Here is a 16,262-nt window from a genome sequence, read left to right on the forward strand (position 1 = left end):
TGTATGAACGAGGTACCGATATAATTATACGTTGCCACTAAACAATGCTATCTTTTATAATCACAGCATGAAGTGGGGCTCGAACATAGCCTACTGTGTATAAAATATGCAAGAATTTCATATGGGGAAGGTCAAAATTGACATTGGATAAAATTATGCAAGGGTAAGGATTACGCAGTGTTTACCTAATTTATATAAATTGTAGACGGGCTCCTGAAGAGGAAATAGGTTGTCGTACTAGCAAGTTCAAAATATCGAATCAAAGATTGGAAAATCTTCTAAAAGAAACGAACGGTAAGATTTAGAAGATATGTTACATCTTAATTAATAACTTTGATATATTTATAATGCATTCTTTAGATAAATAGAATTTAATTTACCGATTCAAATATATTCGAATAATACTAACTTTGGCTTTGATATATAAATCCAAAAAGATATATAACATACAGGGCGATGTCAAAATGATGACCAATTTATTTGATCGTAAGTTTCTTTAAATATTAATACGACATACCTGTAAATGATATACTGTATGTATTCTCAGTTGTAGTATTTGTCCATATATATATATTCTAGGCCTACAATGTATGTCATATGTTGTGAGCTTTGACCATAATGTGAGATCATTACGTATTGGTGATGATAGCTACTTAAGACTGTATTTACTTGAACAATTTACTGAGCCTCTTTATAACTAGACAAAATAACGCACCCTGTGGCATTTATACATTGTATATAAGACACAGTATTCGAATGGTGAGATGATATCTTATAAGATATGGTGAAAATATTTCTGGCGCCAGGATAGAATATTCCAGAATCGAAAGTAAGTTAGTTCATTAAACAAAATTAAGCAAGTATCCATCATCCTAAGAATTGTTTTAGACGAAGGTCAACAGTACGTGTGAACAACAAACGTGAAAGACAGATATATGTTATGTTTTTGACCCAGTTCAATTCAGTACATTTTGGTCATGCAAAATCACCAGAATTTATCATTCTTCTAAGAACGCCATAACGTCAGCGTTAACGCCATTTTTGAGGGTTTCTTAAAACGTGAAGTAAAAGAAATGGAAGTTTATATCAGCCTGATCAATGATTATAGCCTGCAGGCTATTAGAAACTCCGTAATTCCATACGTAAGGGTTTAATTAGGGAACAAGAGGGTACTCGAATTTCAATCGTAGCCATAATTATATTCGACTATACATGATCAATATTTTACTTCAAGAAGAAATGGGGATTTCTTTTCGTCGGTTACCACTACTTCGCGATGAAAACGTAATGTTTCAATACTGAATTAAACTTATATATCAACGCTGTTTTCCAGAATGTGTATAGTACTGCTTTGCTATATCATCTTTCGTGTATAAACTTGTTGATTTTCCGCTATAAGGTTAAACTGTCCCGCGTCATGGAAAGCCTGTGATAAAGCTGTCTGTTACAACGTGTAAAAATTACCAATATAGAGCGACAGCATAGGTAAGCTTTAAACTTTAGATAAGCTTCTAAACAAATCGCTTGTCATATTTTTTAGGTAGGTTTAAGAACTTCCGAGCAATGAGACACAACAGGGTCCAACGCAGTTACAGGAAACTCGTATAGTCCAGATATCAAATTGAACGTGAATTCAAGCGTCTGGCTTCGAGGTAAGCTTAGCGCCTTTTTGACCTATAGCTAGGATCTGGAGTACTGTACATCTGTAAATTGAACTAGTGAAATTACATGTGAATCAGGCATAGCGTGAGCGGATCTCATACGAAATTTACAAGAATTTGACCGAAACATATTGTGCAATATTTACATGGAGATTTTCATTATCCTATATAGACAAACATACAGCAATCATTGCTCATTTTTACCTGTTTCATAAGATATATACAAATTCACGGTTTGCTCAATGATATGACGCAGAACAAATGATTTGTCGATTAAAGATCTTAGTTTTGTCAAGCTAACAACAAGGGTTGGTTCTATGCGCGAATAGCGTTTAGGAATATTACCGTAATTGTATACCGTACAAATTGTACATATATGGGGAGGCGAAATGGAAATTTAACATGTCGAATTTTATAATGGATTGAGTCAATTAAATCGATTTAATTCTAACACAAGAAAGAGAAATTTAGCTTTCTAACAATACATTTTTCATGCCCTATAGGAAATAGAAATAAACAAACAGTCGTTCATGGGGTGAAAAAAGTCGGTTAAAAACCTGAGAAAACCTTATCGCTAAGAATTGAATCATTTGAATGAGCATTCTTACTGGCATATACACAAATTGCGATCAGAGTAAATTTGAATTTGCTACGTTTTTGAATTCAATCGGTCGGTCAGATTTCGATCAATGATTTTCATTTTAAAAGCTCTAAAAATATCTTCAATACTGCATAAAGATAAAATTATCAAATTTAATATGTTCTGCATAAAAGTATGTTAATTTCCATTGGCTTTTTTTTTGAGACACACGGAAGACGAATGTGAGCATCACAGCAGGTATTTACATTGCAATGGAAAAACTTGCAACAATTTGAACGTTTTGAGATTCGCTAAAACTGACATTGTTTTTAGAAACAAATTGTGACATTGCAAAACGAAAACAATTTTCTAGAACAATTCATAAGCGAATGTCGTACATAGTCAAACGTTTTGCTCAAAGACTCTTTGGCAATTGTCAGCAAATGGGAATAATCCGCATTTGAATGATAATCCGTGAACATAAACTTAATAGAGAAATGTTGTGAAATTTTGACTATGGCTATATAAATAGATAATTAGTGACAGAATCGTTGCATTTGGAGTTTGCAACAATTTATCTTTTAAAAGTGAGGTTTTATGTTTTCTAAAATCGGCGCTTGGTATGGGCGCGCAGTCAGTGCCGATAAACCACCCGAGCAGGTGTTAATTTGAAGCATTTATATCTGATAATCGGAAGAAAATAGCTTTTATTGTCTTGCCTGGACAAAAGCGCTTCGTTCCCTACACTGAAATTGCGAGCAAATTTTCGGCATATCTCATATCTGCTTTTCGACGATTTTGCACCGCGGGAAAACTATTTCAGAGACCTTATGGAAGAAAAACATGCTTTTGACAGAACACCGAGACTAAAAAAACTCTCAACAACTCCCAAGGGGTCAAATTGCTCATGCTGTGGCGGTCTGCGAAGGAGTATCTCAAATGATACAATTGTCAACAATCAATCAATCAATTAATCCATCAATCGATCAATCAAGCCTTACCAGCAAGAAGATGAAAAATAATTTGACAATCCGTGATATATCTAAAAACTATTTTTCCTTTCAGAAGATCTTTATCGCTATTCGTTCCTGCTGTTGTGAATTAAGAACGATAACTGCTTTTCTTTTAAACGCATCGAGTATATTTTCTACAGTTGAGAATACTGATAAAGATAAACAAGCTGGACAAGCATATTTATGATCTTGCGACTATATGAACGGAATAGAATGAGTAAAACTGATGTACAGAGTGTCCCCCAAAATAGCCCTTTCCATCCACCCAGCACACGAATTATTATGCGGCGGCGATGGGTTATATACTTAGCTGGTTGCCGTGAACCTATAGATTATTAGAACTTATTTTTGAGTGGCACAGGAAAGAAAAACAAAGTAAGCAAGTATTCTCGAAAAATTCATCTCATGAGAATGTCATGAGTACATTATAAGTATCAGCTGCAATTCCGCCTACTCAGTGACTAGAGTTTTAGACTAGAATTTAGTAAAGACCTCGTTATTATGATATCATTATAACAATAGCACGTTTTGCGACAGCTTTTTTATGCTCTCTTTATGACATCGAATTAGGTTGTTTGCTACCTAACTATAGCTCAACGGGGCGCGTGAATTGAGTAGGAAATAGTAATCACTGGTAGGAATGCGGAAACAAAAGCAATAAGGAAACTCGTAAACATCATCGGCCTTGACCAGCAGTGATATATTCTGAAATATGAAATATGACAACCAGTCTAAAGACTGAACGTCCAACATTACCACGAGCAGAACCATTTCGACTATCTTATTCGTGATTGCCATTTCGCCGATACTTTCTTAAAACTATACATTTACTTATAGATATTTATACACAGATGTTCAAACTATTTACATATTGCCTGGTGGTTTTCTTATGGCTAAACGAAGGAACAAGTAGCGAAAAAGCAACAGGTAACCAATAAATGTATAATAGAATAAGCATTTTTTTTCAATAACTGATTATAATGTATTTTGCCATAAATAAGTTGCTCCTGCTGTTGACGAAAATAGGACTAAACAATGTGTTGCATGCAGCACCCCACAAACATATCAAGTATTTTCTAGGCTTAACAGCTCTTAACATGCATGAATGATATGTTTTTTAGTTCCCGATAAGATATGTCAGCGGAAAATCGTGCACCAAATGGACTACAAGTTCAACTCAACGCTGAACGACACAACTATATTTAAAGGAAGTGAATTTTTTTTGTCCCTACTACTGCCTCATTTTACAAACTCAGGTTGCAACGATTCATTAATACGAGTGACAGTTAATAGAACTTTAGTTCAACAAACAAAAAGTTCTCATCTCGTTATCGCAAACTATACGATATTAATAGAAGTCAAAGAGGAATATCGACTTAACTCCAGCATATTAAGTGGAAGCACAGGCAAGAAAATCGACAAGTGCTATGACACAATAATCGATGACGCTATTCTTGAAGAGAGGTTTCTTTCGTATTTTGCGCTGAATATATCTGGCGATAGACTGAAGCTGAATTACTACTTTGTCCACGAACCAACACAAAACTTAAAGTGCAAAGACGGAATGATATTGTGCCCAGACGGATCAACAAACGTCGCTCAAATGTGTGGTGAGTCAAGTGATGAACGTTACCATTAAGGCTGTTTTCCACTTACGCGTTTTTCATACGCTCGTACACGCACGTAAAAGTCTTAATCCTTATATAGCTATGGGCGTTTTCCAATAAGCGGCCAAAATGGTCAGACCGGTCATATTTTAAATTGAAATAAAGTATTTAGTTAAGAATATAGCGGTGAAACTGCATTTTCCGTGCTAGTCAGATATAAATAAGGATATACTTGAATGCAGAGTTCTTGAAACACTCTAAAATACCAGTAATCTGTCTGCACCGAAATACAACAGGACCGGTCTGGCCGTTTTTTCCGTATAAAGGAAAGCGCCTTATGTCATATTTGAAAAAGCTACCGTTTAATAATTTCAGCATATTTTAGTATGCATTTGTTGATCCATGTATTAAATAATGAAAAATTGGAAGCATTTACAATTTTCCACACGAAAGTTGAAAGCAGCCCTTATACATAGTTGTCTACCGTTTACCGTTTATGAAATGTTACGTAATCTGATTGACCAAACTACTCCCGCATATCGTCATCTCCGGAGAAAAGTCATTCAGTGAATAAAATCTGTGTTACGCGAAGTTTAATTGTTCCCTTTAATCTTTACGAGCCAATTAAACTGCGTGGACATGCATTTGCACCCTTATGAGAAAGATTTCTTAATTGAATGACTGTACTCATCTCAACCATGCAGTATCCAAAAATGTTACCATGACGTAATGATATATATTAGTATATCAACAAAGCTATCTTTCTTGGCAACACAGGAATATGAATGAATATATCTTATCTACTTTAAGAATGTTCAAAAGGCACATATTTGGATGTAAATCTCAAGAATTGTAAAAAATGTCCTGAGGATCAGTATCAAAATATGACGGGGATGTTCAACTGTACTGCCTGTCAACCAGGACACACTACCTTTAATAAGACTGGAAGCAATAAAAGTGAAGATTGTCAACTAGGTAAGCAAATGTCAATTTCTACAAGCTACAAGTTATACACCGTCATCCCATTAAGATTATTTTAAAAAACGTGAATCTCAAACCGTTCCCAGTTTGCTTGGTCGCTTGAAAAATTTACATCCTTTTAATGTAGTTCCAAAACACACCACAACAGCCACTTCCACAACAACAACAACAAAAACACAGACAACAGCCACTCAGCCATCGTGTAACAGCGGCGAATACCTGAATACCACGCTAAATGAATGTTTGTCTTGTCCAAAAAAATATTATCAAGACGAGGCCAATAAAACATTATGCAAAAAATGTACAAGAGATACAGAACTTTCCTTATGTAAAGAAGAAGAATCTGGTAATACATTTAACAAAATGATATAAACTAAGTTCTACGGGGATCAAACACCAGTGTTTACCTGAAGTTTTCAAGTTTCTTAAACACTATATCTCACGTTCTTTAGCAAAAGTTTTCGGAAGAAAATAGACTGAGCGACTAAAGAGATTTTGCGCCATTGCTAGAAATTAATGCTCCGATAACACAGGTTAAAAATATCAATCAAGCGATGTGTATATATTTTCACGTGTCATATAAAAAGAAATGTGAATTTCATTATTGTACTTGGTAAAGGATTTTCTAATAATCATTCTAAACATATTTGCGTTGACTTTATGTTAATTCCATGATTTTACATTTTAGGTAGAGATGTATACGTGCTGGCCATTGTTTTACCCGTCAGCGTGGTCGTACTCATTATTTTTGCCGCGATCGTTATATTCGTGTTATATCCTCGGAAGAAAAGGCAGGAATATAGAAAAAGTTTCGGGGTAAGATCATCAGTTCTAGCTCACCTATCCCCCCCCCCCGAGCAGAGTTCTTTGTATCTTGCTCCAAAAAATAGAATCTTCACTGAAATAGCTCTCGGGTAGTGCCAGTTGGGAAAGTTTCATTGGCGGAGAGCAATTTACCAAAAACGAAGTCCAATCGCTTTATGAATTAGGTTACTGTTTCTAAAGCATGACAACTTTGCGCAACAACCTACTATTCACACTGTTGTCGGATTACCGTGGATTATTCTTAGGAAAAACGATTGCCTTTTTTAGCAAATGTTTTTAAGAAAAACAGTACAATATCCAACAAAACGCGACGTTGAAGCGAATAATTATCAAGGTCCAAAATCGAGAACAACCCAAAACGAATTCTACGAAGAGAGCCCGAATAACTCCGATAATGAAATCGAAGAAGCCTCTAGTTCAATCCTTGGATATTTAGCAGAGGATGTTGCGAGATGCGATCTGGAGATTCCACGTGACCAAATCACGGAGACGAGAGTGAGACTGGGGCGAGGACACTTCGGCGAAGTAAGACAAATCATCCTGCGAAAACCGGATCAACCAGAAACGCTCTGTGCCGCAAAAATGTCGAGAGGTATGGAATCGAATCTATTTTAATGCCGTCTTCAGCAAAATGTCACTTTCATTCCCTTAGAAAATGACTTTGAAATAAAAGTTGCAAATCTATCGTTTTAATCCTGTCTTTTATGAATCATATTGATATTGTATTCTCATGATGAATTTGGTAATATTGAATTTGGTTTTGTCTATAGCAAGTTTATAAACTATTGAAAACTTTCAAATTTTCGTTTATAGGTTCGCAAGCTCCCGTAGCTGATATGCTGGATGAACTAGAAATTCATCTTAAGCTTGAAGACGTTCACGAAAATGTCGTTAATCTGATAGGCGTTTGCTCTAGTCAGGGAGGTAAGCGTGATAATTATGTTAAATAATTATATTATGATAATTATGCATGCCTGTATGATAATTTAATATGCTTTTTTACTGTGCCCATTCGCTAGAAAGATTGGAGCAATTTGCAATGGGAGAGTTTGCATCGTGGCTTTCTTCTTTAAACGTCAACTCTTGGTCTAAAGTCTGTTCACACGATCCAATTATGTTGCATCCAATTCACTTCTGACGTATGGAATATAGTCGGTTATTGAAGTGAATTGGATCCAACAAAATTGGATCGTGTGAACAGACCTTAAGTCTTTATGATCTAAGTCATTGTTCCATGGTAAAACACGCAATTAGATTGGTAGCCAAACGCGGTCTAGGTGGTAAATTTGATTACAAAAAAGTGAAGCCAACTATTTACACTTCACTTCTACCCAAATGGGGAGAAAATGAGAGGCCGCACTGAAACAAAAGCATTGAATTTTGCTAAATTTCCAGGACCATTTTACCTTATTGTGGAATATTGCGACAACGGAAGCTTGTTGGAATATCTTAGGAAACATGAACCTATACCAGAATATGTTAATCTGGAAAAGAGGGAGACGCTATCTTTGGAGTGGAAACTGAGATGCACCTTAGAGATCTGTAGGGGCATGGAATATCTTGCGAAGAACAAGGTAATGTAAGGGATAGTTGGTCAGAATGGATCAACATTGTTGTGCTCATCGTATATTGGTGATGATTCAATGATTGATGAAAACAGTAAAAGAAATGAAGAAACTTTATACTGAATATTTCAACGTGGATCTAGTTTTGAGTTCCTACGTAAAACTGAATCAAAATGTACGCTACAAGAACTTTACAGCATAAATTAAAAACGCGGGATCCCTTTTACTGTATTTTCAGATTGTCCACAGAGATCTTGCAGCAAGGAACGTTCTGTTGGACAAAGATACGAAAGCAAAGATTTCTGATTTTGGAATGGCGAAAGATGTCTACCTTAAAAGTTACTACACACAAACACACCAGGTATATAATTTCCTGTTTCCTAAGTTGACAGCTGTATGTGTTGGTCGAGACCGAACATTGAACCAAATCAGTAAGTTTGTGTGTTTGTTCATGTAGGGTAGCTTTCCGCTACGATGGATGGCGTGCGAGTCGATAATGAAGATGGAGTTCACTGAAAAAACTGACGTGTATGTGTGAGGTTTTTTCCGCTTGAACGAATGCAAGAAAAGACGTTAAAAATACGTAAATTTCACATTTTATGTATAGGTGGTCGTTTGGGGTTCTAGTTTGGGAAATTTTTACCGACGGTGAGTGTCCAAATTGTAGTTCCCTAGTAATTGCTGGTGGAACAGGAAGTGCTTTTGTGTCCGAAAGAAATTTCACTGGACCTTGATCCTAGACGTCATCTGTTTTATCACACAAACTATCAAACGTGCAAGGAATGTAAGGTCTTAATTCCATTTTTTTTCAAATTTTCTTAAGGAACGCTTCCTTACTACCGAATTATCAACGACGAAAAGGTGGCACTCTATATCTTGAGTGGAAAGACGTTAAAACGACCCGAAAGTTGCCCAAAGATCTTGTGAGTTTAACCCATTTTTGGTTGATTGGTTCCCCCAAAACTGTCCTTTGATAATGAATGACTTAGCTGTCACTAGGTAGTTCACGGCCTATGACGCGGTTAGCTCGACGTCTCTAGTCAATTATTTTGCGTCGTAGAGCTGGACGCGTCGTGAATCGTAAACTGCCTACTCTCAATAAGACGAGGACCACCCTTAAGCAATGATTATATTCTCTCAAACTAGATACAGCAACATCATGTTAAAATGCTGGGGCTACAAGAGTTTTGATCGACCAAAATTCTGGGAACTTTGTAAGACTCTTGAACAAAACACTAACAAACTACTGCACAACGTAAGTACTGAATGATTTTGTCTTAGAAGAAAGGAAACATGAAGTAAATTACATTAGATAGCGCAGCAAAGTAGTTCCTGATTAGAGATAATCTCTTTTACCAACTACAGTTCTGATTATAAGATCATACAATATATTTCTAGGAAAAAGGAAGGTCTCTACAGAGTCGATTAGGACGAGACGTGTTCAAGAGATTCAACGAAACGAAACGGAGTTTGAAGAGAAGAATGTCTCGTAAAGGTTCAAAGCAAAGCGTAGATGCATTGCCACACGCAAGCTCCAGAAAACTATCCCAAGCATCACTTGATCGGCTTAGCAACGACAGTGAGTCGCAGAGGACGCGTGAATTGAACACGAACATGTTTTTTAATCCAGGAGCGGACAGTGATATCCCCCTGCAAGCGAGCCCCTTCCTGAAGAAAAAACCGATAAAGACTCCAAAGAACAATGACGAGAATATCGAGATGTTGGATGTGATGCAAGAGAATGGCATCGAAGAAAGCTATAGTAAGGGACGCAAAGATAGTACAGGAATTGGACCGCAAAGTTCCGCAAATGATGATACAGAAAACGATTCATTGAATACCAACGAAATCGGTTTACAACCGGGAGATTCATGTGATAACAATGATGTTAATAACAATGACGGCCTGCGAGAAATAACTCCCGTACCTGAGAGCATAACTGCAGCAGCTGATTCGTTTGACATCGAATCAAACGATGAACAATATGCGTCTAAAGATTTAGAAAAGCCAAATTCCAACCGTATTAGAGACAATGAATTTGGATGTAATGATTTTCTTTCAAAAACGAGCGAACGTTCATCTCCGGTAGATACGAATCGTTTTCCCGACACAGAAAGCAAAAATATTGACATACAACGTCCGGAGATTCCCTCTGAAAGTTCGTCGCACACAAACGATGACAATGAACACGGTAAACAAAGCATGACAAATAACTTAGACGAATTATCGGATAATTCGTGCGAGGATGTAGAAGAAAACTACGGCAAATGTTCTGCGGACATCACAGATACTTTCTCAAAGGGAATGTCATCTTATTCCGAGACAGAACTGGACGATAGTTGTCTAACTGACCAAAACATGGATGAAAACAACGACGAATACGGAGATATCAAAATAAAGAACGATGAAGACGAGTCTGATTCTTTTGAAGCACAAGACTTGGAAAACGTACCTCACCAAACAAGAAGCGAAGATGCAAAACAAAGTAGCGAAGAAAGTGACTCTTTAAGTGATGTTTTAAACGCCGTGAATGGTGGTTTTCAGGAACAGGAAGAGACGGTAGAAGACACAGCAAACAGTAGTTCCTGTTAAAGACGAGGATAGTAAACATTCCTTGTTCAGTTGAGCAGACAGTTTTGCCAAAACACGGAACTGGCATATTGCTCAAGGCTTTATTTTGTTGAACAACAAATAGCTTAGAGCAAGCTACTTACGGAGAAAAGCTTTCGTATCGCAAATTCAAGATTCAGTTAAAATGTGGTTACATCACTGAGGTATTGAAATAAGTCATTTATATGTTGCTGCTGCTAGGAACAGTCTAATGTTGCTATTGCGTGTGTTCGTTTGGTTGCACATATGTTTATTTCAATACCTCAAAATCAGGTAATGCCTGTTAAAACTCAGATAAACGGGAACGTCGGCATGAACGACTCCTAGACAGGTACCACGGCAAATAGCTACTTCATTGGAGATAAACATATTAAAAAGTTATATCATGCAATAAATCTTACATATTTATAAAAGCATAATAAATCTATAAATCTATAGCAATATTGATAAATCAACACCTGAAAACGTTTTCTCACACTGTGTACAGTAAATTAAGATTGAAATAAATCTTCTAGCTGTACAATGCAATAGTTTGTCAAAAGTCAATATATTCGTCCCACATGAGTTCGGATGTTCAAGATCGAGAGAGGCGACTTCTGTACGGTAGTTTAACAGTTTGATCTATGCTTAGAACTTGCGTTCATATAATTTTGCCAAATCCGCGCGCCCGAACAGTATTTCCAGCGGGTTTCCTACATAAATTATACCGGGCGCACACGAACTTTCTCCGTCGCCATGGCTACAATTACGAGTACTGGTGGACACGTGGGGAACAAAGAGTTGTTATCAGGTACAGGTACCATGATTATATTATACGTTCCAATGTTGACACGATTGTATAAGATATAGAATATAATATTGAAACAAAATTGTGTTAATATTTGTTCTACATAGAAACATATTTTCGATCGAGTTTATGAACAATTTTAAAATGTAGAAAGGGACAAAAAGGTTTAAAAATTGGTTACACTGTTGTGTAGACATTTTGACAGCAGATGGGCCATAGAATGGAGATTGTTTTTCTAGCTGTCCTTACAATTTGGTTTGAAATGTTTGGTAAGTGCTTTGTTTATTTCACGGCACAAATAATTTTGCATTTTGAATAATAATGTATACGGGTTCCTATCGCTACCAAACATATAGGGACCGATAGTATTGACCCCATCTTTTTTTGCTATAAACTGATCCTCGTCTTGTCATACTCGAATAAATAACTACGAGTTTGTTGTTGATGATGACACGAAGTATTACGGACAAGAATTTAGAATTCGTTATTGACGAACTCAATTTCAATCTATTTCTGTCTATATGAAACGGTAATAAGACTACGAATAACCTAAAGTTAAGTTTTAGATAGCGATGATCAACGCAGAGCTAAGATGATTACATGAATAGCCACATTTGCGAAAACCTGGAGCCGGTTGTATAAACCTCTTAACTACATTTTGAGTAGTTTATTTGCAGTTAATTACAAACTACACGATTCTGATTGCATGGCCAATCTTGTCAATAGAGATATTGCCAAAAGTTAACTACCTTTTATCCAACAGGATCCAGTTGTTCGACTTCAGTTTGTCTAAATAGTGATAAGCGAGAACCAACTGACAGTTCTAATTTAAATGACTGCATGAACTTCAGTATCCAGCCACAAGTTGAGTAAATACATAGTTGCAAAAATACAACGCGCTATTGCAACATATGTATCTCATAAATGTACAGGGATTATTTACATGTCCAAACCAAACCAAACCAAACCAAATTTGCCTGTGAGAGAGCTGAATGATGACTTTAAAATTGATTTTTACCAATTAAAAAAAATTTTAAACAAGCGGGTTTTAAGTGGCGTGTTTGGTATAGTCTCCATTGAGCCTCAAGTTATTGAATTCAAGTCTCTCTTTTAAAGTATTGGTTACATTTCTATAGTTTAATTGACTTTCGAGCCATTTAAACCGGTTGCAAAAATTAACATTCGGTGAATAGGCCAGTCCAGACGTCCTACTGCAAGTGCGATTCCTGTAGTTAATGATGGATGCTATGGGAGATTCTACATGTATGTTGGATGCAATCAATATGGCCTAAACTGGTAAAAAAGCGATTCGATGCTACATAATTCATCTAACTATTTTAGCCGGCACAGCCAGCCACACAGTCCTGGAGGAGTACAACTGCGGTCAGGCTGACGTCCAGTACAATGTCACCCTAAAAGGAGGCACGATGGCAGGCTCGTTCAGGAACTACGGACCCGCGAAGAACATCCAGGAATGCATACACAATTGTTGCATGGCCAAGAAGTGCGATGTCGCCATGATGGCTAGCAACCGTTGCTACGGAGTTCGCTGCTATAATTCGACCATGTGTAGCACTGTACCGGCCGAAGGGAAAGCCGCTGAAGAGGACATGCAAATTGCGCATGTCACGCCGAAAGGAAATGTGAATATTGGTAAGTATCATATCAAGGTAGGAATCAACTCAGATGGACACTTCGACTTAGGATATGTTTACATGCGTAAAGAATAATCGGGCTGATTTAGATAATAGGCAGATTTAGCATGAAGACGTGGACGTCAAAGATGACGTTCACGTCCTTGTGCTAAATTGCCCTAATGATATTTGAACCAAATCGTTGCAAACGTTTGCATGACAATATTATCGACTACCAACATTTGCCATTAACATCAAGCGAAGTTAAAACGGAGGACTTGCACTGGGGGAGATATTTAAAGGATAGACCCATGCTTTGTATAGTAGGAGACAGAATTTAATCGAGCTCCTTCGTGATTCAGGCTTTCAGGATTGTACCCAAGATAGATTAATCCAGAAAGTTTTGAGCGAAGATAGACTTAATCTGGTATACGAGTTAATTGTAGTCGAATCCGGTTTAAAGTTCTAAAGGCTTAAAATGATATTTCAATCACTTTCCTGTGTTTAAATCGATTCAAAAAGTAAATCAAGTGAAGACATAGGTTTATATTTCTCGCTGCAGACAAACTGGACCCGAAGGATAAAGAGAAATTCGATCTAGAGGCAAAATGCCCGCACAACGAGGTCATGTACAACGTTAAATTACGAGGAGGCCTTTTGGCGGGAAAATTTACGGATATTGGGAAAGTGCGAAGCATCAAAACATGCATCAGATATTGTTGCCAATCACAGAAGAAATGCGATTTGGCGTTTTTGCTGAAAGATAGATGCTATCTGGTGAAGTGCTATAACGAGGAGAGATGTCAGGCTCTTCCCTCGCCATCAGTGGATTTTAACTTCGAACAGAAAATGGCATTCGTGGCTCCGTGGCTTTATAAGGCAAACAAAAAGTTAGGTAAGATACGGATGTTTTTTTAGATCATTTCTCGTAACGTTTCCGATGGTCGTATATCTTATTGGTGTTTCTAAATATATGTCTTAATCATTCATCGATGATTGACGTTTCTACCTCTGAGTTAAGTTTGAACAAATAGTATGAAATTAACACCGCAAGTAGAAAAAGCATTATAGGATTAAAAGAAATGACATACAATTCGTTTTTTGCTCACCTAACAAACCTTTTAAATATTTTCTCAAGTGACCGTCCCGTCTGGGCAATCACCACATCACATCCAATGTACACAAAGTAAGGTCTACAACAATGTCAAAATTAACGGCGGCTCCACAGCAGGGGACTTTACGGACGTCGGAAAAGTAGGACGAATGCATATCTGCACGAGGTTGTGCTGTGAGGAGCCTGCGTGCGATCTTGCCTACATGGTACGACAGTCTTGTTTTTTGGTCAAGTGCGCGGATGAGAAGAAGTGCCGGGTTATTGGAGCCGGAATAGAGGACAAAAAACAAAACTCAACCACAGATACGTCTGTTCAATATATCATTAAAAGAAAATACAACGTTCAGTTCGGAAAAGGTATGTTTACTGCAATTCGAGTTAAATCCAAATATCGAAAAGAGTTTTTGTTATTTTGAACATGATTTCAAGTATGGCGTCAGAAATTTTTAAGATCAACTTTGAACCAAAAACTGTTGTTTTGCAGACGGCGTTCCCATGACAACGAAGGAGAAGAAAGAGCAAATGCGATGCCGGGTGAAAGGTCGGGTTCAAAAGAACGCTGTCCTGCGCGCGGGCATGATCTCGGGGGACTTGACAAGACATCCGAATATAAAAAGAATAAAACCTTGCGTAAGGAAATGTTGTCAGGATATCAAATGCGAGGTTGCTGTAATGTTAGAGGATATTTGCTACACAGTTAGGTGCGTCAACAAAGAGTATTGTAAGTCAAGGCCCGCACCACCTTCAGCTTATTCCAAGAAACCAATGGTAGCTTTCGTGGAAAGAGAAAACACGTACAAAGGTAAGAATAGCAAATCTTGGTGACACATAATAAAAAGATATAAAAAGTTTATAAGGAAAAACTGAAAGACGGCAATTAGCATTCGCCAAATGATTAAGATCCATAGATCGTTTTACTTTTGAAGGCATTGTTGAGGCTAGGTCACTTCAAAGTAGAAAGAAGCATTTGAATTTGGAAAAGACTGTTGTAGAAAAGCCTCAACCTTAGAGTAAACGTTTGACTTCTAACCGATGCTATATCTGTCATCTGTGTGATGCCATATTTGATTGCAATTTTCGATCTACTGTTGTTGACTACATGATTGCAATGCTATGGAAGAAAAGATAGATCATCTTCTCTATCAAAGAAAAGCCAAGTGTCTTTCCCGCTGGCAGGAGAGTTCAGCAGTTTATAGAACTCCGGGGATCCGGGGACATGTGGTGCCAAACACTATCTAGGCCCCATGCCCATATAAGCAACTCTGAATTGCGTATCATCAATTTCAAAATGTCTTTAATTATTTCAGATCCATACGAGGTACAACATAAGATTGACAACAAGAACTTCAAAGATGAAGATATCGATGATGACGAGGAGGATGATGAAGACGATGAAGATCTTAGTCAAGCCACTAAAACTTAGAACAAATCGATCAAGGAAGTTTGCAGCTTAGATTTATGACAACGCGATCAGGAAGGGGCAATACAAGTCTAGATATAGTTATCATTTGATTGAAGTTATTAAATAAAAATAATTTTTATATGAAAACACGAAGAATAAAAAGTCCTAGGTAACTGGTCTGATAAAATGTCAGTATATACGAAATAACAACAACAATACAGTAACCTAAATCATCATATCATCAAATGGACTCAAATGGGAATACTATATCAATGAATGCCAGGATGTGATGCGATTTAATCTCAGTGCAGTCTAAGGAACTATTGGAAAATAGACGTGATCATGATGAGTACATACAGAGATTCTGGGGAATAAAGAAAATGGAAATGAAAAATAATAAAATATCTCCTATATATTTGCTGTGTGCAAGAAACCTGATTTTATGTAAGGGCTTACTCACAGTGATCTCAAATTCAGATAAAC

The 16,262-nt window shown here is 37.0% G+C and overlaps 2 protein-coding genes across 5 annotated transcripts; both read left to right on the top strand.

The window, feature by feature from the left end:
- Positions 1-193: 193 nt before the first annotated feature.
- LOC114526964 (tyrosine-protein kinase abl-1-like) lies at positions 194-11,332 on the top strand. Of its 4 annotated transcripts, none has more exons than XM_028548512.1 (16): positions 194-294; positions 1,541-1,652; positions 4,092-4,181; positions 4,376-4,864; positions 5,672-5,836; positions 5,970-6,188; positions 6,531-6,658; positions 6,935-7,259; positions 7,481-7,591; positions 8,063-8,241; positions 8,471-8,593; positions 8,690-8,760; positions 8,840-8,880; positions 9,056-9,155; positions 9,379-9,487; positions 9,631-11,332. In XM_028548512.1, exons 3-16 carry the CDS (start codon positions 4,106-4,108, stop codon positions 10,822-10,824), a joined length of 3,330 nt encoding a protein of 1,109 aa, XP_028404313.1. In that variant the 5' UTR covers positions 194-294; positions 1,541-1,652; positions 4,092-4,105; the 3' UTR covers positions 10,825-11,332. The 4 variants fall into 4 exon arrangements, with proteins under 4 accessions (XP_028404313.1, XP_028404316.1, XP_028404315.1 ...); XM_028548514.1 differs by lacking the exon at positions 194-294 and adding an exon at positions 736-829; XM_028548513.1 differs by lacking the exon at positions 194-294 and adding an exon at positions 948-1,284.
- A 349-nt stretch (positions 11,333-11,681) lies between these two features.
- Positions 11,682-15,926, top strand: LOC114526921. The gene is made up of 6 exons (XM_028548465.1): positions 11,682-11,898; positions 12,971-13,282; positions 13,826-14,158; positions 14,402-14,734; positions 14,862-15,179; positions 15,685-15,926. Exons 1-6 carry the CDS (start codon positions 11,838-11,840, stop codon positions 15,798-15,800), a joined length of 1,473 nt encoding a protein of 490 aa, XP_028404266.1. The 5' UTR covers positions 11,682-11,837; the 3' UTR covers positions 15,801-15,926.
- Positions 15,927-16,262: the final 336 nt, after the last annotated feature.

The sequence above is a fragment of the Dendronephthya gigantea genome, unplaced genomic scaffold, assembly GCF_004324835.1.
Source record: "Dendronephthya gigantea isolate DGI-Jeju-01 unplaced genomic scaffold, DenGig_1.0 000042F, whole genome shotgun sequence".
NCBI lineage: Eukaryota > Metazoa > Cnidaria > Anthozoa > Malacalcyonacea > Nephtheidae > Dendronephthya > Dendronephthya gigantea.